The sequence below is a fragment of the Bacillus rossius genome, chromosome 2 (assembly GCF_032445375.1).
Source record: "Bacillus rossius redtenbacheri isolate Brsri chromosome 2, Brsri_v3, whole genome shotgun sequence".
NCBI lineage: Eukaryota > Metazoa > Arthropoda > Insecta > Phasmatodea > Bacillidae > Bacillus > Bacillus rossius.
Genome location: NC_086331.1, coordinates 24,598,350 through 24,620,856, shown reverse-complemented (window position 1 = coordinate 24,620,856; position 22,507 = coordinate 24,598,350). Strand labels below are relative to the sequence as shown.

At 38.9% G+C, this 22,507-nt stretch overlaps 1 protein-coding gene across 2 annotated transcripts in view; it reads left to right on the top strand.

Moving 5' to 3' along the window:
* LOC134529179 (myb-like protein X) overlaps positions 1–22,404 on the top strand; it is a 48,649-nt gene extending 26,245 nt beyond the window's left edge. The window contains exons 1-3 of one of the 2 annotated variants that reach the window (XM_063363016.1): positions 2,417–2,447; positions 17,557–18,563; positions 21,517–22,289. In XM_063363016.1, coding sequence (XP_063219086.1) covers positions 2,423–2,447; positions 17,557–18,518 — 987 coding nt within the window. In that variant the 5' untranslated portion in view covers positions 2,417–2,422 and the 3' untranslated portion in view covers positions 18,519–18,563; positions 21,517–22,289. Of the gene's footprint in view, positions 1–2,416; positions 2,448–17,556; positions 18,564–21,516 lie in introns of those variants that run through there. The other variant, XM_063363015.1, reaches the window with a different exon arrangement.
* Positions 22,405–22,507: the final 103 nt, after the last annotated feature.

The window sequence follows — 22,507 nt, the reverse complement described above, 5'->3', positions numbered from 1 at the left end:
TACAAACACCCACCAACAAAGTTGAGCTGCAAAGAGTGTTGGGTTTCATCAGCTACTTAAGGAAGTTTTTACCTAACTTAGCTAGCATCATAGCTCCACTGAGGGAACTCCTGAAGAACGATACTGAGTGGCAGTGGTTACCAGTGCACACTGATGTGTTGCAGCAAGTCAAGGAGTTGGTCAGCAAGGCACCAGTACTCGGCTTGTATGACCCCAACAAAAAACTGTCCATTCAGTGTGATGCCTCAAAAGATGGACTGGGATGTTGTTTAATGTGTGATGATCAGCCGATCAGCTATGCTTCCCGAAGTTTGTCCTCAGCAGAAAAGAATTATGCACAAGTCGAGAAGGAAATGCTCAGTATTGTGTTTGCAGCGAGAAAGTTTCATCACTACATATATGGAAGGCATGTCATAGTACACACAGACCACAAACCATTAGTTCCAGTGTTTAAGAAAAGTATAGCAGATGTGTATTCTGTTAGACTTCAACGGATGAAAATCAGGCTGCTACGGTACACGCTGTCGGTAGAGTATCTTCCAGGCAAACTCATGCATGTAGCAGACTTACTGTCAAGGGCGTATTTGCCAGAAGTGGAACATGCAGATGAAGATTTGTCTGCAGAAATGGTTCACCTTGTGAGTGTGAGTGATACAAGTCAGGTGTCGACTACTAGAAAGGATGAGTTCAGGCGGGAAACTGCTAAGGATACAGCACTGTGTGAGGTTATGAGGTACTGTCAAAATGGGTGGCCAGAACACAAACATCAAGTCAGCCAGCAAGCTCAAATGTACTTTGTCCAAAGGAATTGCTTACATCTCGACAAGGGTCTAGTGTTCTTAAATGATCGCATTGTAGTGCCAGTGGCATTGAGGCAGCAGATGCTACTCTTACTCCATGAGGGCCACTTAGGCATAGAAAGAACCAAAGCACGAGCCAGGCAAGTACTGTATTGGCCAAAAATGGCAGAAGACATTGAGATATTGGTAAATAGGTGTTTCACATGCCAAAAATTCAGAAGCCAGAATAAAGCAGAACCACTCATATCTCACAACATTCCAGAATTACCGTTTGAGAAACTTGGTATTGATCTTTGTGACTATGGGGGCAACAGCTATATGGTTGTCATTGACTACTATTCCAAGTGGATTGAAATAGTACCAGTAGCAAATAAACAAGCCAATGAAGTCATAAGAGGACTGAAATCTGTGTTTGCTACTCATGGTGTGCCAAAGCTCATTATTTCAGACAATATGCCATTTAACTCCTATAAATACAGGCAGTTCGCAATGAGTTGGGACTTCGAAGTAGTGACAGCAAGTCCTCACTACCCAAAGTCGAATGGGCTTGCAGAACGAGCAGTGCAGATTGCTAAGAACATGTTGAGGAGGTGTTCGGATTCGTCTAGTGATCTACCTGTCATGTTACTAGAGTACAGAAACACTCCTCTGACTGCTGTAGGCCTGTCACCAGCACAGTTGCTAATGAGTCGCCGGGTAAGGACGAAACTACCAATGAGGCAGCAGTTACTACAACCGGAAGTGCAGGGAAAGGTAGCAGAAGAACTACGTAACAGGCAAGCGAAGATCAAACAGTGGTATGATCAACGGGCAAGAAAGGCAACCGAGTTCGAGCACCAAGATAGGGTCTTGTTAAATAGAAACAATCAGTGGGAACCAGCAGAAATTGTACACAAGTCTTCGACTCCGAGATCATACGTTGTCCGTGATCAGGATGGCCAGCACGTGCGGAGGAACTCCCATCACTTGAGACCATCCAGCCTTGCTCCTGAGTTGCATAGGAGAAGGTCCAGCCTGGACTCTGATGATGAGTTCCGGGGGTTCCCAGCAGAAGACGAGGCAGGAGGAGAGTCGCAGGGAGCAGGGTCAAGAGTGCGGCAGGGAGAGTGCCCACCAGCACTGATGAGTGGTAAGGAAAAGGTCAATGTGTCGAGACGTACAAAAAGTGGACGTGAGGTGAAAGTGCCAGCAAGATACAAAGACTAGTGAGTACCAAATAATATGATTCCCCAAACTGATGACTGTTTTAACTTTTGCTCTGTTTCTGGATTGTAGTAATATGTCAAGAGTGTGGATGTATTTGCTATAAAAGGGAAGGTGTTGTGATATGTGATGTTGGCATCTATGAGAGTTGGTATCTATGAAAGGAAGTGGTAGAGCGGGCAGTGGATCGTGATGTAATGGTGGAGAGTGAATGTAACATAATGAGTAGAGCGATTTTGAATAAATATGTGATAGTCGTACAGTGTAATGAGTTGATGTCCATTTAAACAAGGTGAAAACACAACAAATCTGGAAAACTATTAATCCCTTTAACAAAATCGAGGACGAACCACAACGCTGAAATGCCAAATTGATTACAACGACAGCTAGAAAACTGCTGTGTACCACAACGCCGAAAAATGTCATTACAGGGCTGCCACAAAGGTTGGGTTAGGTTAGGTTAGGTTAGGTTAGGTTAGGTTAGGTTAGGTTAGGCTAGGCTAGGCTAGGCTAGGCTAGGCTAGGCTAGGCTAGGCTAGGCTAGGCTAGGCTAGGCTAGGCTAGGCTAAGTAAGGTTAGGTTAGGTTTGATTGTGCTATTTCGGCATTAAGGTACATTTAAGAAACACACAAATTCATTCAGTTATTTCCGCTTTGTGGTTAATTTTGACATTCAACGTTATGGTATTTCCGTGTTTTTGTAACGACCCAACAAAATCTATAAAAACTGTTGGCCAACTAATCATCGTCACACCATTCGAAAACTAATGTTTGTTTACATTTTTCCGCTTTTTGGCGCGATTTAATCTGCTTGATACTACGACGCTGTTCCAACTATATGCCAGCGCCCCCGGCTGACGTGATATGGCCACTCACGTAAGGCTCTTCCAAACACTGTTCGCCCAATCATCTGCTTGCTTTTGTATTTATCCGGTGTCGCTGTTCCAAGCTGACGTCAGTGCCCCGAGCGGTGTGCGTACGCTTTAGAACTTCGCATGTTTGTCTTATCTATCCAAACATTAAGCCGGAAAGGAAAATAAACGCCGTAGTTTTGCGTATTTTTACAGTATATTTTTGGGTTTAACATTATAACGTGAGTGTGTAAGCTTTTGTTTGCTTTAGTGCATTTATGATTAATGTTCGGCGGCCATGTTGCGGTGTTTACCATTGACGAGACACGTCTTTTAACCAGTATTTAAATTTTGCATAAAAACACTGCGATTTCGCGTTTTAATACAAAATTTCGTGTAAAAACGCTGTGTTATGGCGATTTCGCGTAAAAACTGTATTTAACGGTGATTTCGCGTTTATCGTCGTTTAATCGCGATCGCGAAAAGAACAGGCCCCTAAGTATAGCCTATGAAAAAATTTTAAAAAATCTGATTACTAGTCATGTTGTAATTACATTGATGAAAATATTATATGCTCAGATAAAATATAAAACTAACATGCTTGAATTAGGAATAACACATAAGATTTTTAGAGGTAACATGCCCAAATGTTTTATTTGCTATGCTAAATGGCACATGTGCTCCTAATGACTACAAGCAAAACTAGTGGCTGACTATTCACAACATTTCTTGACATCCCTGTCAATTTCAAGTCACAAGGCTCTATGCAACATAAAGCAAATATAAAAAAAAAGAGATACAGTACACTCCCTATTTAACGCGGTTGTCGGGGGACATAACTTTTACCCGCATTGTTGCATAACCGCGTTGTTTCGATGTGACCAAGGTCAAAAGGCATAAAACACAGCATGTGTTCTAATAGGTCGGCAAGCACGCACAGTATAGACGGCCCGGCCCGCCTTATGTGCGGACTTTGCATCCGCAGTTTTCACTAAACGCGGGTGAAAAAATAAAAATAATAAATTTTAAAGATAAATATTAAATGTTGAATTTTTTTTTATTTTTCCACGAGCCGCGCACAGTTTGTTGCACGGCCTACAAGCGCGCCACACGCCGCCATACACACGTGCGGCACACAAGCTGCTGCCAGTCTTGTGGGGTTAGCCACAGTATCTGCTTCGTCTGAGTGTCCGTAACAAAGTAAGTGCAGTGTGTGCGGTTACACACGATTCTGTGGTCAAAGTCTTCTAAATAGAAAGGCCGTAGTGATACTTCAAACCGAATATGAATCGCAAAGTACTGAGTTTGATTGACAAAATAAAAATTCTAGATTTACTTACAGATAGCGTGTCTTTTGCAGAAGTAGGCCACAGATACGGGAAAAACGATTCTAGCATTTGTACAATAAAAAATAAAGAATCGTCTATCGTGTCAAGTGGTTAAATTTTATTATCCATGCTTTCAGCAAATTATAAATGGTCACACGCGGGAAACAAAAATTGCGCCAAATTAATTTTAGCGCTATCAGTGGCGCCGTATTAAAAAGTCTGTTAAACTTTGTCTTTACTTATTTCACCAAACACTGTGTTGAGTTGCTGAGTGTGTGTGGCTCCGATCGGCAAGTGTTATATTCCCCAGCTTCTGGTTAAAGGTCGGTAAGCCGCTACACATAAACATTTCCGGGGCTTGTTTACTACCTCACGGCAAAAGTGGTACAGTATGGTTCACGTAAGTATTGGACCACTGGGAATTCCTCGGCAAAGATTAAAAATACGCTAGCTGATTTACTTTACTATTTAATGTTAAAACAGTATACCAAAGTAAAAAGATGAACGTGTATAATACAATGTATTACCCAATAATATTACGTCTGTAGGTTTAAGTGTTGTAACAAAACATTTATATACAGATGTCCAGTAAAATACTGATTAATATAATACATGCTGTACAGTAAAAGATGGTAAAAAATAAAAAAGAAGTCATAGTTTTTGTAAGCGCTCCACACTAAATGGGAAGATTCTGGAGTGGAATTTTAAACACGGGACTACCTGATTTTGCCTTGTACGCAGCAACGCTGCTCAGTCAAGTGACTCATGCTCTGCCTGTGTGCTGCGTGAACACATTCCCTCCCCCACCCTCTCCCCCTCGCCGTGTTTCTGCCCGCTCCAATCTCTAACTCTCTCTACGCCTTATCTTTCCTTCCCACCTCTTCCCTCTCCGACAGTATACGTCAACTACCCCGCCCCACCCACTAAGATCGGGCTTCACCTTCGATGCTTGCCTGCTGTATTCCGTGACGAACTTTCCATCGCGAAAACCACCCTTCTGAAGCTTTGAAGTCCATCTTTCCATGCAAATCGTTATGAAACTTAACAGCTTGAGCCTTCAAAATAGGTCCTGACAATGGTACACCTTCACTTCGTTTAGTTAAAAAAACACCTGTAAAGGCATTCATCCAGTTCACTGTCTTCACCTAACTTGATTGTTTTTCTTTGCAACCCTACATCACTTTCAATAACATCCACAAAATTTCTTAGTTTCTGTTCCTTTTTCATCCACCCTCTGATTGTACCTTCTGGAATACCGCACTCACGTGATATGCTCACTTTCGTCTCACCTTTTTTCACACTCTCAATGATTTTCAGTTTATCTGCTATAGAATGAGTTTTTCGTTTCTGTGACATGGTACCAAGCGCTAACAAGACTGACTGTAAAAACACGGCTTCAATAACGCACGGTCAACAATGACTTGTCTCCGCTTGTCAGCAAACGTGACCACGAGAAGTGTGCAGACGGGAAATGAGTGAACTACTCAAGGACACCAGACTTCCCCCCTTTCGGCTTACTCATCGCCCCTCTCATCACTAGCGCTTATATTCCACCCCTCCCGTCTACCCAGGTGTCTTGGTCGCATATTCTCTGCTCGCCTCTCCCCTCCCAGCACTTGCCGTCAACCAAGCCTATCCAACATCAATCCCCAGCCGAGTCACGCTGGATAATGTCGCTGGACGGTGGGCTTTATCGGGTCCCCTGTTCGATGCTTCATTTGTGAGATAAAGCGACGTTAAGAACTAGTGTTTCAGAAATTAACACTGGGCTGGATTGGACCATAAATTGAAAACCCTACAAGATAGAGGAATAATGTACGGAGATATCTTGTTTAGAATTTCACTGCGGACATTTTCTACGTCTATCCTTTTTTCTGCCCGATGCTTAGTTTGTGAGTTACAACGCAAAATTATCCTAATCTGCTGTCAACCATTTATTCCATTATTATTCATTTCTGTTTGGGGGACATGGTTTGACCCGCGATATACCTGATTCCGCGATCAATCGGGGCGCGATATACCGGGAGTTTACTGTACAAAGGTTCTTCCCTCACTGGGCACACAACACACTAACATTATTTACAAGAAATAAAAAAGAGATTTGAAATTTTACATAAATATAGCCTCTACACGCTATGTTAACACAGTGAGATGTATGAACAAGAAATTAGCATAATTCTAAACATCCAAAATTATTTACGACTTAACAGTCTGGTAGATATATCAGATACATTTATGTTAGATACTACATAATATTAGATAGTACTACATAATCAACATTTATGACCTGCTTCTTGACAATATCTTTCAAAAAATGTAAATTTGTGTCAATATGCTCCGATTTTTTTTTAATTTCCATTGATGTTCGTCATGAAATTAACTCCTTGATTTTATACCATTACACTTACATATACATATAATACATGGGTAATTCTCATGAAATCCCGAAATTACCTATCAATAAATTAATGAAAAATAATTAAATAAATTCATCTTCGTTTTCTCTTAAATTTGTAGTACTCGTGTTACTAGAAGTGAAAAATATCGTGGTCCCCAGAATAAATGAGTTTTGAACGAATTTATGAGCACTGAAAATAATCAAATGTGAGGGAATTATGACTGAGGTGAGGAAATGATGTTTATATTCATTTCTCATATGAAATCGTATTATTTATTTTTTAAATATCTTTAGAATTCTACTAGGTTACATTAACTTAAAAATTATGAATTAAAACTCATATTGCAACTTGAAGATGAGTAAAAGAATACTTAAACCAAAACTTTTTCTTATCGTAGTAGTAATCACAGTTCAATTACAACAATAAACTATCAATATAAAATTACCAAAAATGTTGTACTTCTTTAGAAATTTTTAAAATCTCTTAGTGAGATTCTTGAACATTATTTTGAACAAACTTATAATATAACTGAAAATAATCAAATGTGAGGGAATGACGGTGAGGAAATGACAAAATAAACCATAACCTAAAAAATCTCGCAACATAACCTTTTGTAACCATCTAACTTTTCTCTACACTTTCTACCTTTAAAAACATACTTTACTACGTCATCAAAATTCAAATATTTCAATTACCTTCTTTATTCTTCGCTGTGATGGAATGATTGTTTAAAATGTAATCTTTAAAAAATTACAATGACATCTTCTTCCAACAAGTACTTTAACAAGCTTAAAGTCAATTTGCCATTTCGAACAAGTGACCATACTACCAACTATCAAAAACTAATGAGACTATTACTAAAGTCCTCAAGAATATACATACTTATCGACTGTTGGTAATGATGTGAGGGAATGATAATTTTTCATGGGACACATGTTAAGTCAACATTAGACAACTTGTTCATGACTTATGATCCTAAACTCAGAGAAATTTTGAAAAGTTGTTGTATTTACAATAGACAAGCCATAGTTGCAAACAGATTTTTTAAGAAATTTTCGATAAAAACTTTAGACAATGTTTTAATCTGGAGTTTGGGACATAGTGAGGGAATGATTTTCAGAGTACTATATATTTATTATTCTTACAAATGCCCGTACGGTTCTTAAGTTATGACCAACATTTTTAGCCTTGATGATATTCTTTCCGAAAAAAAAAAAAAATACCATCCTAAATCGCTTAGGATTATTGTAAAAATTGCTATGACAGGAATTTCGAGTTTCCATGAGAATTACCCACATATAATACACTTACACATAATATTCCCTGTTTCACCTACAAACTCTGATAGAAACCCTTTCAAGTAAGTAGTTCTGATGCTACCAGGGTGCATGAAGTGTATTCTGCCTCTGCTTAACTCAGAGCGACTACTTGCTGTTTCTTAAGAGCTGCAAGACACCAGGTTGCTGCAGTGAAATGACACTGTACCCCTAATGCTCTTGTGATCAGACTTGTTGCTCCCCAATCTGCACCTGAATATGTGATGTCTTGAGACAGGGTGTCTACAGGTCACGGAAGTCACGGAAGTCACCAAAAAGTAACTAAAATGAAGCGCTGGTCACGGAAGTACCGAAAAAGTGGCGCAATTGTTGTGGAAGTCACGGATTAATGTTTATTTACCCGTCGTACGTAACGTTTCGATACAAATCGATAGTTTGCGGGTGTATAAATCGACATATGCGCATCGACAGTCTCGCGGAAGCAGACGTTGATATCTTCTAATCGATAGTGCTTTCCTGTTTGCTGTTTCCTTTGTCTTCGAAACACGGATGTTTGGATTTGTACGTAGATTTGTAATGGCTGCCGACTTGTGTTGTGTAAAGTGGCGTGAATTTTACTAATTATAACGTCATGTAGTTGTAATTCTTGTGAATATAAAACCGGAAAGAAAACGTTTTCGTTTGTGTGCCAGTTAACTGAGTTTATAGTAAAAACGTTCCGTGCGTTATTTACCAGTAAATCGATGTGTGCTTTTCTAATTAATCGCCACTGCAACGTTTTAGCACGTGGTACTAAATATAGATCGGCCAAAAGGTGTTTTCTGTAATTGGTGCAAAATATTTCTTGACTTTTATGTATCATGTGCTATTTAGGAACATGGAAGAGTTTGTTGTAACAAAAAGTTACAGTTAATTATTTACTTAAGTTCTGGAAATTCTGATTGACACGTCTTCACGTGTTTATGTATTTATATGTGTGAAATATAAAAGAAATGCCTGGAAAGTGCAGTTTCCAAGATCAGTGGTTCAAAATGCCTTGCGCAATAGAAGGAAATTGGACGTCTTGGCTTAGGCCTGTAGAAAAGTCACAATACAAAGCTTATTGCACTATTTGTAGAAGCGACTTTGGTATTTCCCATGGTGGTGTATACTGTGTTAAAGTTCATGAAAAGGGGAAAAAACATGTTCAGAAACTCCTGGAAATCTCTAAAGGTAAGCAAACATTACTGCAATTTTCTAAGAAAAATGATGCTCCATCTGTGTTGGCAACAGGCACTTCACCAATGAACACTGAAACACAGAATGACTGTTCTAGCGGAACAACTAATAGTGATACTAAAAGAACTGAATGTGCAGGTACTTCTGGCATAGGCCTAGGCAATTTCATTTTGAAGGATGACGTAGCAAAGGCAGAAATTGTTTGGGCTTTAAATAAAGTAGTTACTCATGGGTCTTCACGTGGCTCAGGATCAAGTTCTGAACTGTTTCCGTACATGTTCCCCGATAGTTTGATTGCATAAAATTTCATGATGCAAAAGGACAAATTGTCCTATGTTATTACTTATGGTCTTGGACCTTATTTTCAAAGTAAACTTGTAGATGAAGTAAAAAATGCAAATTTTTTTGCTATTTCCCTCGATGAAAGTTTAAATAAAATTAGTCAGAAAGGTCAAATGGATCTGATTGTACGTTTCTGGGATGAAGATTGCAATGCAGTTGTGACCAAGTACCTGACATCAACATTTCTTCAACGAGCAACAGCAAAAGATTTGTTGGAAACTTTCACAACTACTATGGCCAATCTAGGTTTGCCCCTAAATCACATTTTGCAAGTATCTGTTGATGGGCCTAACGTGAACTTAAAGTTTTTACGTGACTTGCAAGACAGTATTGGTAACGAGCTGGATGGAAATGGAAAGCCTTTTGATACTGGAACATGCCCTTTACATGTTGTGCAAGGGGCTTATAAAACAGCACACACTACAGTAGGATGGAAAATACATGAATTTTTGCGATCTGTGTACTATCTGTTCAGGGATTTTCCGGTTAGAAGAGCTGAATACACTCTGAAGACTGCTTCTGAAGTTTTCCCACTCAAGTTCTGCCAAGTTAGATGGGTTGAAAATTCAAGAGTACTTCAAAGAGCCATTGAGATGTTTCCATCACTTTTGAAATATGTCAGTGCAGTAGAGAAAAATCCCCCGAATTCTCAGTGTTATGTAAGAGTGAAAGAAGCCTTGAAAGATAAGCTATTGTTTGCAAAGTTGGAATTTCTTCTATCAGTTTCATTGCAGCTAGAGCCTTTTCTAACGAAATTCCAGTCCAATGATGCTTTATTTCCGCTGCTCTATCAAGATACGTTGTCTCTCTTGACAGGCATTGGCACTCGCATCTTGAAGAAAAATGTGGTAGAAGACATCAAATCGGGTGTTCAGCTGACAAATGTTGATGTATACAATTCAGATGTCTTGAAAGCTGTGAGCAATATAGATATAGGATTTGGTGCCAAAGCAGCATGCAAAGACCTTAAAGAGGTTGTAGTGTTGTTGTTTATAAATGAATGCAGGTGTTACAACATATATTTTCAAAGTTTACTGTGAAGTCTCCACTCAAAAGTAAAATTGTTAAAGGAGCATCCTGTTTATCGCCTCAAGTCATCAGAAGTAGTCTATTAAGAAACTCACGCATTACCACTGCATTAGACATTTTTGTGTCAAATGGACACATGGCTCCACATGTAGCAGACTGCATCAAACGAGATTACTTGATTGTTTGTGACAATGCAGCTGTTAAAGATGCTATAGAGACAGATGATTGGAGGTCTCAAAAATTGGATGCCCTTGTTTTGGAATTAATTTCTATGGCGAAGGTGGACAATGCTGCCCTGATTCAGTTTTGCAAGAAGATTTTAGTTATGTTTCATGGCAATGCTGCAGTTGAGAGGGGGTTTTCAGTGAACAGAGAATGTCTGGTAGAAAACTTGTCGGAAGCCTCTTTGATAGCACAGAGATGTGTGTATGATTCTGTTCATTCAGAAGGTGGAGTTAAAAATGTCCAAATCACTAAAAAAATGATCCATTCTGTAAGGAATGCATCTGCCAGGAGACAGGAAGCACTCAGGATGAAAAACATGAAGAAAGATGAGGAAGTAGAAGCAAAGAGGAAAGCCAAGTCAGAACTGAAGGAACTACAAGCTACAAAATGCAGGATGTTAGAAATGCATAAGGAGGAAATGACCAGCATGGAGGATAGGATAACATTTTTGAAAAAGCAGGCTTAAAATTATGAATTATGTTTCTATCCATATCCACAGTGCAGAAACACATAGGCCTACAAATTTAAATATTAACTGTCAGTGTTTTTTGGCCAGTGTTGAAATTGTGGTCTTGTATAACAACTGCTAACACCCGGGACTATTAAAAGGTAAGCACATAAAACTGTGTAATATTTTTTAGTATATTTTGTTGCTTTTTCGTTATTTTCAATAGTGTATGTTATTACATAGTCAATAAGTTGCATTAAAAATATTCCTTTTTTCTGTGTGGTATAATGTGAAACGTTTCTGAAAACTTTTTACCTAAAAATGAAACGTGTAATTCGAAGTATCAACTTTTCTTGAAAAGGTCACCAAAAGGTCACCAAAAGGTCACCAAAAGTCACCAAATTAATTTTTCTGTTGCCTGTAGACACCCTGTGAGAACACTGTTCTGGATGTTTCTGGTAAACATTTTTGTTGATAGTGCCCTTTACATACAATAACACTTTTGCAACTGCATTCCATAGGGACAAGATGGTTGGTCCAACATGTGACTCATATATGTAGTTATTGTGTTCATCACCATGAGTGCTGCCTCTTTGGGTGTCCACCACTCTATGACGTCCCTCACCATGAGGCCATCTTATGGACTCTTTTCTTCAGGCTTATGCCTACTCCCGAGCTCTGAGGGCCATCTACTGGCACTTTACACAACTATGTGTTTGAGCCCCCTCTGGTTCCTAATTTCAACATGCAGTGCCATTTTATGGACCATTGCCACTTTATTCCCCCAACCCCCCTTTCAGGCATAACACAGTATTCCCACTTCCAGCCTTAGTGTCTCCACCTCTTTTTTTTTTTTTGACTGCCACATAGCCTTTAACCTTAACTAGGCATGGCAGCTATCCCTCAGGGGCTGTCTTCTTGTGCGCGACTGTAACCGGACTTCACTCTTTGTCTCTTGTGGTGTGGTCTTAACTTTACTCCCTGTCAACCTCCTTGGATGAGCCTGCAGCCAAATTCTCTGGCCTCATGCAGATCCCTGTAGCCTACGATTTACACATCATTTTCCTTTTGGGCTTGCTTTTCATCATTCATCACTGCATGACGATCTTCTCCTCAGAGCTGGCACTGAGATAAATCTCTATGAACATGTAGCATAAATAGGTAAGTCATAACTTTTTCTCGCTCACAATTGTCTATTGTGAGTGGATGTAGTGGTTCTAAAATGATTCTCAAACACATTTTCATAGATAAGTATAGCTTTTTTAAATCTCCATTTGCTTTCTCTTTCTATGCAATTTGCTAATGTCAATCTAATTTAAGGTAAGAATGTAACTACAACATGGCCAGCCACCCCCTATCGGTAACTTTTTTCAAATATCAAACCTAATCTTTTCAACTCAAAAAATAAGGTTTTTACCTATAGTCCGGTTTTGTTTGCTGTAATAACTAACACCTGTAATAAACCACAGACAAACTGGAAATGTCTGTGTGTACTTATTCTTTTGTGCTGAATTGGATGCATCGTCCATAATACTTTAATCTAAAAGCAACAACTATAATGAATTATGTTAGTAAAAATGTTTTATTTATGTTTTAGTATGTGACCAAACCACTTAATTAAGATAACTATACAACTCAAGCTGTCTTCGTTTGACTTAAATTAATTGACAAATCTAATCTGATTTTTTTACCTTTAAAACTTAACATCTTAGAAAGGCCAACACACACCTCCAAAGTATCTTTAAAAATGAAAACCAAATGAGAGGCGCTTAAGGATGTGTGTCAGTACCTGCATTGTCTATGAACCCAAAGGATGGAACAAAGCTGATGTCGTGCGGGCCTAAATGTTATTTAATTAGATGTGCAGACATATATGTTGGCCTAACTAAAAAGGATGTTATGAAATTGGCATACGAACTAACCTTCAAGTACGATTTATCATGACCTCGGACTTGGGATGGCAACGAAATGGCTGGCAAGGAATGATTTTGCATGTAAATGACAAGAAATCCTGAACTGTAAGTACGTGCAACACAGGCTACAAGTCTTTCTAGGGCAACTAGCTTTAATTAAAATAACGTATATGCTTTCTATGACAATTTGGCTACTGTCATGGACTGTTATAAATTTGAACCACAAAATATATATAATGCTGATTTGACTGGCATATCTACTGTGCAAAAACGCGACAGAATAATAGCTAGACGTGGTGCTCGTCAAGTAGGTTGAGTGACTTCAGCCGAGAGGGGTACTTTAGTCACAGTAGCCTTTGCAGTCAATGCCATCGGAAATGCTATTCCTCCATTCTTCGTCTTTCCGCGAGTGCGATACCAAGATCACTTTATCAGGGCTGGACCAATAGGATCTGCTGGAAGTGCAAATCCTTCTGGCTGGATGCAGGATGAAACATTTATTCATTTCCTGAAACACTTTAAAAAACATACAAATGCTTCTCCTTCACACAAAGTCATACTTGTGCTTGATAACCACTCTTCACATATTCACATTGCCGTCGTCCGGGGTCTCGGGCTCGAGTCCCGGTGTGGCTCCTAGTGGGAAAAGGCGGTTCTTGATCTGTGTTGTCCGGGTGGGCGCCAGACTAGCTCGTTTCTAGTCGTGAATTTGGGGTCGTGGATGTATGTGCCCCTGCGTGGCCCACTAGGGCCGGCGGCGGTGTTGCGTGAGATGATTTTAAATAAGAGGCGTGGAGTTGAGGTGGTGGTGTCGTACCTTTTATTCATAGGAACGAGTCGTACACAATGCAACACTCTACAAAGGTCCCCGGGGGGGGGGGGGTTTATTCGTTATTCCGTGGCACCGTATTTGTGTTCCGCGTTACGTGGCCTCGGACGCTGTTACGTCTCAGACGTCTCACTGGGTACGCAGGTAACGTAATTTCGTAACACAAGGGCAGGACACAAAATACACTGAATTAAGGGGGCGCGCACAGGTTACGTGGCACTCGTTACTCGGGTAACGTAAGTTAGCAATACAAAATACGGGATACAAAAATACACTGAATTAAGGGGCGGGCGATTGGAGACGGCCAATCCCGTATGCAAATGTCTCCGGCGCGGGTGTTGTGCCCACTGTGGTGAAACACGCACCGCAATTAAGTTTGTCCAAGTTCCCGTGCGGGTTTGTGGTCAGCGCCGTGCGCGTGACCTTAAATAAAGTTCTGTACGTTGCGGGAGACGGCCCGTGCCATATGCTGAAGAGCAGCCCCGCTGACCAAGTGTGGTGCGGGGTGTCTTTAAATTGATGCGGCCGGATTAGGTCCTGGACCGAAAAAAGGGACCGGGTACTCACGGAGAGGTTAAGCAATAAAAGGGGTTTTGTTAATTAGTGACTATATTTACCGGACGTTACTTTCAGTGTAGACAAAGGATGTTGCCTCTCCGTGGGACGTAGGTCCGCCCCGGTCCGTGAGCTGCGCTGAACTGCCGAACTGGCATGGCGTCCGAGGGAGGCTCGGTCTCTCTCGCGCCAGGCGTGACCTCATTACGCTAGACTCCAAACGGGTGTGTCTGGAAGAGATTTTATTGTCGCTAAAATCCTAATTTAATGTTTCAGGAGGAATGGGTACGGTTCTTCTCTTGTCTACTCAGGTTTCCGCGGCTTTGTCTTTAATTGCTGTTCGGGTCGCCTGACTCGGGTGGGCCATGGCCAGGGGTGTGTTCCGTTAGCGGGAGCGTATACTGGCGGGTGCAGGTCGGGCTCTGGGGTGGTCGTCGGCCAGACGACGTCAACATTAATGCACTAGATTATAAGTATAGTGAAAGACTTGAATATTAATAAAAATATATTTGTGATATTCAACTGTGCCATTACGAGTCGTCAAATGTTATTACACAATGAATAAAACATGTTCATTTATTATATTTTGTATTATTTGCATGTGCTTCAATTGTCCCCAGGCACTGTTTAACCAACCCTGGCATGGGGACGGTTGAAACAAATTACAATTTTTTTTTAAATTTTGATTTTACACATAAAATACAATACAGTGATCTCAAATAACATTGCCCGTTAGTAGACAGATATATGGTCTTTTATTTAGTATATTTTCGTCATCCCACGCTTAACTAATCCCGACGCAATGGACGATAAACGCTAAAATATTTCAACCGTACCCAGTCTACCCTACAAATTAAAGCTAATACAAAGCTGTTTAGTTGCAAAAAAAATAACAAGTACTATATAAAAAAAATGCTTGATTATGCATTTCAAAGAAAATTGGTAGGGTATTTAAAGTAAAGAATCACTTCTTGAAATTTGTTAGTAATTTTTTTGCCATAGACTGCATTAAAAATTTTTCTTGAACAAAACTTTTTTTCTCTATCATATTAATCAATTGGCGGTGTGAGCAACAAAGGCATGGAATACAAAATTAATATGTTGTTAAGGATGGTAAAACAAACAGATTAATAGAAATTTCAAAACTTTGTGACTTATTTGGACGTAAACCAACTAGGTGCCTGGAATATAAGTGTAAAGTATTTACAGTGGGGTGTTTTTACCATGTTTCAAAAGCATATGGCATGGATTTTTCACTTTCACTTCCATCACCACGAATGGAATTCCTCACTGCTTATTTTTGATCTTGTTGTATTGTGTGTTACATATAAGTCTTCTTCCTGAATAGTCAAATAATTTCCAGTTCTTTTTATGGTGGTATGTGCTTGTATTTACAAGCTTAATCTTGCTAGCCCTTGTCCAATAACACATGCTGCATTCTTCAATGCTTGGTTGTGCTGCATTCTCAACACAGGGTTAGTTTTTTAAGGTGTGTTCATAACTCAGAAGAGCACAAAATGAGAATCAGTTTGGAAATCTTACTGTGCATGACATCACACTGCATTCAAGTGGCTTGCCATGCACACAAGAAGAAAATACTGTTGACAGTCAGATAGGTACTAGAAAAACTCAAATGGGTTTCCACAGAATTGCTTGTGTGCATGTCTGTAGGTATGTGTGTGTAATAGTACACTGAAAAACAACTTGGAATATAAGTGTTTATAAGAACATCCTGCTTTGACTTCACATATCCTTCTTTAGTATATTTTCATTAATAATTATGCTGCAAAATGTTTTAACATACTAATTTAGGGATATTATTTTTTTGTTTAAAAACCGTTATTTTTCTGTTCGAGGTATTGTTTTATTATTATTATGTTAAACTCTAAGGCAAAGGCTTTCTTTTGATTGAAATCAGAATAACCAAAAAACTATCTTAGTTTTTATTTTTTTTTTAAACAAAATGCACAATTAAATCATTATAGCCGAAATATTACAGGAGACAAAATATAAATTGCTTTTCTAACAAGTTATTTTATTTAAAAATTTTATATTGAGTTACAGATATTACTTGTCCGTTTTATCTTGATTTTCAATTGATACCTCTCTTACTTGTAATTTTAACTGTCAACTTTTGCTGTATTGTTTGCCCTTAACTTGTGATAATCAATGCTCTTTTTTGTGCTTTTTTAAGAAAAATGTTTTATTTCTGAAGATAGTCAATGCAATATTATTATTGGAAAGGGCTATAACTTCTTGTACTATTATTAAACATTTATATTTAATTATACTACTCAGTGAAATACTATTGAAGCATAGTTACAAAGATAACTCTGAAAGGGTGTCATTGTGTTGCATGAGAACATGTAGCCTATATATGTAACCATAAAATTGAATGAGTTTTGATTTTATATCTGTGATTTTTTCAATATTAGAATAGCCATTTGTTATTTATCATATCTTTACTACTAGTATTTCTTTTAAAAATATTATTGCCAATGTATTTTTAACTTTATAGGTTATGATTATTTAATTAATTAATATTTAAATTCCCAAATAAAGTAATAGTGTAAGTTTCAGATTCATTGTTATACTGTTGTAGGCTAAAAAGTATGTAAAGATTATGCGCAACCATTGTTTTAACCTAAAAATTCAGTTTACGTTTGGCTGAGAGTTATTGACACATGAACACAAGTTGGTATTTTCGTAAACCAATATGTAATTATTGATTAATAAAACACTCACAAAAAAATTTAATATCACAACAAAATTGAGAAATTGATAATTGCACACTTACAGCAAAACTAGTACATACTCACATAATTAGTCTACAGAGCTATTTACATTGCAGCCACAGACCAAACAAACACAGTAGGCCTACCTAATCTACACTATGCTGGCTCTTACTCAATTATTTACTCTTGTTGCAAAATTATTGTACAACCATAAAATAGGGATTCTGTTGTTACTATAATTCCATGTGACATCTGTGGGTATGGTTTTCCATAGAGTAGTTAAGAAAAGTGTGTAGACATTTACCTTTTTTTTTTTAGTATCTTGGATATAAATGATATGTTGTGTTAATGTACCAGTATTGAGGAGGGAGATGTTTTTGCTAACATTATGTTTAACAATTACAGGTACTTACTATAGCACCCATATTTATAATTTGAGCAGCAGTAATGAAAGTGAGCCGACGTTTACAGATGATGATAGTTCAGAAGAGAACTATGATAATAATGATCAAGAGGACAGTGATGAAAGTGATGATGACAATGGGGAAGATGGTGATGAAGAGGATGATGAAGAGGAAGAGGACTATTACGTAGAGGAGGAGGAGGATGACGTAGAAGAAGAAGATGATGAGGAAGATGAAGAAGAAAAAGAGGATGCATTATGGGATCAATATTTCAACGATCTGGAGAATTTGGAGAACATGGAGGGTTACAACAACTTGGAAGAGGGTCGTGACTTGGAAGAGGGTCATGACTTGGAAGAGGGTCATGACTTGGAAGAGGGTCATGACTTGGAAGAGGTTCATGACTTGGAAAAGGGTCATGACTTGGAAGAGGGTATTGCTTCGGAAAAGGGCTATTACTGGTTACAGGGTTCTGACTCGGATGAGGATATTGACTGGGTTTATCACTGGCATGAGAATAACAATGACAATGACCAGCATAGGGAGACGAGAGTGGAGGAGGAGAGACCGCCGGAGGGCGATGGGGAGGTGGAAGATGTGAATGAGGCTGGAATGAAAGAAGATGAGGAGAGGGAGGGGGATGAGAAGGGGGAGAAGGATGATAAAGAGGACGAGAGTGGGCAAGTGAATGACAAGGAGTGCGAGGAGACGGATGAGGAGGGGATGCAGGAGGGCAAGGAGGGGGAGGAGGATGATAAAGAGGATGAAAGTAGTCAAGTGAATGACAAGGAGTGCGAAGAGATGGACAAGGAGGGGATGGAGGAGGACAAGGAGGGAGAGGAGGCAGAAGAGGAGGGAGAGAAGGATATAGATGAAGAAGAAGGTGGAAAAAATGGCAAAATTGAGGCAGACGATGATAAGAAAGATAATGGAAATATTGATATGTTTTCTCAAGGCCAGTAGGAAAATGAAGAATATAAGAAAAAAGAGGCAAACAAATGTTTAAAGGTAAGTCTTAAGTTGAGTTTTTATGAATTAATATATATATTTTTTAAGTTTCTATAATCATCAATCATGAACACCCACAAAGATAAATTATGTTTTTCTTTTACAAAATGTTTGCTTGTGTGTTATACAAGTTTACCTAAGTTAATCTATCATTTGAGGTACTATCCAAAATGCTTAGTAAACACTTAATTACTACATACAAATTAACTACCTAATGGTAACTGACAAACACATTGACAGCAAATTTTTTAATCCAAAATTCTTCATGTATCAAAATTTTTGTGGAAATTTTTTTGTTTTTAACCCATTAAGTACTGAGAGCCCCTCGTGCCTAAATATTAAATTATTTTAACTTAATTAAAAAAAAAAACCTTGGAAACTGGTGGGTTCAAAAATATTAAAAAAATTAAAGTTATTTACCAGAGGGGGCACCAGGCAGCGAACAAGACAATTTCATACTCCCTGCACGCAAGCAACTTGGGAGTTCATGGATCGTTAAATAGAATAAGGTATATGATAAATAAATACACTACATAAGTAGCTTGGTCTATAGGTTTCCCTGGTTTATTATGAAAAGGTTTTGTTTTCGCATTATTTAGATAACACAATAAATATCTTAGCAAGTAACAAAAATAAGGGGGTGCCCCGAAATTATCTAAAACAAATTATACTAATTAAACATCATCACAGAACAAAAATTAAAATATTCCACCCTCTTAGCTTCTTTCGATGATTACATAAATCACAGTCTCCTGAATTTTACATATTCTCGTCGATTACGTTCTTAAGGCACTGTTCGCTGGTATGTATTTAATTAATTTAGTTTGTTATATGCAAGTAAAAAATATTTGCTCATATCACCCGGGTCTTCAAAATATGACGTCGGGGTGGGAAAACCTCTCTTTTTAGGGGGACTCGGAGCTCGAGGTCCCGAAGAACATACGGGGAGCAATTTGTCTCCCCAGCACTTGGACCCTGTCTGAAACACAAGTCAAATTCAAAACGAATTAGACCTGCTTCCAGACAGTCAAACACAGTCAGCGCGAAAGGCCAACAAACGGGAATTCGGGAGGAAAAAAAATCAAAGTCACTCACCAAACAGGGTGTAGCTCCAGGGCGCAGGAGTTGTTTCGCGCCGACATCAGGATGGCACGCACCAAGAAATCCGCGGAAGACGCGGCAGAAATCAAATTTTTAGTAAAACAGAAGAATAATAACATTTAACTAAAACATGACTTTTTCTAATGACTACTTTTGACTGGCTACTGTACAACTGGGATCACATCCCCCAATACCGCTGACTACATCTTGATTTGAAGATGATTCCGTCGTTTCCGCGAAAAGCCTCTTAGCACAGAGGACGCCGAGAAGACGTGGTAAGTAGCCGAGGTCAGAGTACAAAGTCCGGCGATGGCGGACAAAGCTCCTAATTAAAACGGGAGCTAGGGCCCTAGGGAAAAGGAGGGGGAAGGTTCGGCTTTAGACCTAAAATTTCCGAAGGAGTCCGAGGCGGGCGTGACAACAACATGACCTGCGCATGACCTGCGCGCTCTCTACTGGCGGTAACAGGAAGCTACAAAGAATCGACTTTAACCGGCCGCGCCTAGAAAGCACAGTGCCTTATGGCGTAGCCGGTGGTGGACTCTGGTGGCCTAAAGGGGAACTAACAGAGGCGGTGAACTGACCCGCCGCCAGGTGTCACTGGCGTTGTCTCCGCTCGCTGGCCACCAGGGCCGAAGTTACTTTTTCTGCCGCTAGATGTCGTGGGGGGGCTCTTCAGGGCAAGGGATAATATCCTTGGAGTAGGCCATCGTCTTGGCGGGTTCACCACAGGGCAATGCTCCTAGTCTAATTTCTCAGAACTAAGGGGGTTGGAGAGAGAGGGGAGGGTGGACAGAAAAGCGCAGAGATAGCTGGGAACGGAGGTCCACGGGAGACTCGTTTGTGCCGAGACTAGCTAGTCTCAGCAGGCCTCTAAGAAGTAGCAGCTTGCAGGCCAGAAGCTGCTCTATGCGATTTTGGTCATGCAGGGAATTAATATTACAAACCCGGGACGTGACTGCAGGCGAGAGAAATTTCAACCGCGCTGCCCACGTCCACATTAGACTAGCAAAATATCAGGTAGGTCCCTGAGAAAGGTGCTTCGGTCCACTGGCACAAAGTTTAACTATGTGGCGTACACCAGCCTAACAAAGAGTAAATCGCACTATTGTAACCAAATAAATTAAAAAAATAAAATTTCCCAAAATAATTTAAAATTATAATAAAAATTTAAAAAAAGTGTGGAAATGCCGAATTTCTGGCACAGTACTACAACCAGTCTTTCAAAAAGTTCTCTTATCACTCATGTTAATTTTTCTGTCCCTATACATATCACCCACTATTTGTCAAACATCATTATAATGTTCTATATTATATTATTGAAGTCAAATAAAATAAACTATATAATAGCACATGTATACCAAATTGCACAGTAAATCCTTTTCTTCAGCAGTGAACTTCATCACCTGCAGCTCCATCTATTTAAATCAAATTAAATAGTATACAGGAAAAAATATTTTGATGTTTTGAGCGATGTCACCATCATAACAATGACAAATATTATGTTTTTCAAGACTGAACACAGAGAGGAATATTTTTCCATTTCTGCATGAGGTACCAATTCAACTGAGCATTGAGAAATCTCAGTTCGACGACTCTGCAACGTGCTAAGAAATGTTGCGAAATCACAACTGATTCTATCTCAAACTAAACTCAAACTGCATTCGAACACAGGAAAATCTTGAGTATTTTTGGCTGGACTCCGCAAATTGTCCTTGCAGTTGCTTATAAAGATAATGATACTCCCAATTGTTCTGAAACATTTTTCTTTTGCAAGTTCAGTTCGGTTGCCTCACAAAGCAGGTGTTAGAGATTTTTGTAGGATCTTGATGCTGTCATAAAAATGTTTCAGGTTCGCAACTTCCACTGCTCTTGGTGCCATGTGACCTGGATTTTAGAGTGACCTGGCTGATGGATGGTGGAAACAGCATCTGATGTATGGGAATCCTGGCTGTTAAGGTTGGAGCAAAGTTTGCTGTTAGGTCTTCACAACCACAGAGTGCTTTAAGACATTACATCGGTTGAGTCATTTTGTGTGATCCCAGTCAAATAACTCTTTTGTATTTTGAAGTACACTAAAATCAGTAATTTGTTATATTGTTTGTTAAAATTTTAATGTTAAATGGAATTTTATTTTTGTAAACAAGTAACATAAAATATTAAATGGAGATTTATTGTGGAACTATAATGCTTTCAAAGAAAAGAATAAATGTTTAAATGAATAAAAGTTGCTCTGATTTGTACCTTGAGTATAAGAATTTAACTTTTCTTAAAGTTTGTAAGTGTTTATACCTGTATCAGAAGTGTTGTTTGTTTATTTTAAGTTGAAACTTAGTTTGTGACCACAGTGGTTTTGTCTCTCTCTCGCTCTCCCCCCCTTACCATCGTTCAGCCATAATTTAAGAATTTTAAAGTAATAATTACGGTTTTTATTATTGTTTGATATTTGCAGAAAGTAAGTATTGGTTTTAGTTTATTTGTTTGCCCCAGTAAATTCAGGTATGTTTTGTTGGCAGTGAGAAAGTGCAGGTACCCTTCTTGTTTTAATTTATTCAAACTTCTGGAGAAATGTCTGAAGTAAACATAATTTTTGTAAATAAGAGGAGATATTGTTACTTTATTGTAAAGCCAGTTTTAAGATATTTATTATGTACTTTGTTAATGTAGAATTAAGAAGTAATGTTTTTGTAATGATGATTTGAAAATATAAAGTAAACAAGGACTTGTTCTGCAACATTCAGCTCTTGGTTCTTTTTATTTATGTAGCTTATAGATTCCCTGTTCATTGATCCAGTATTCGGATGGTTTTAATAATTCATTCTTTTAGCATGATGTCCCACTGT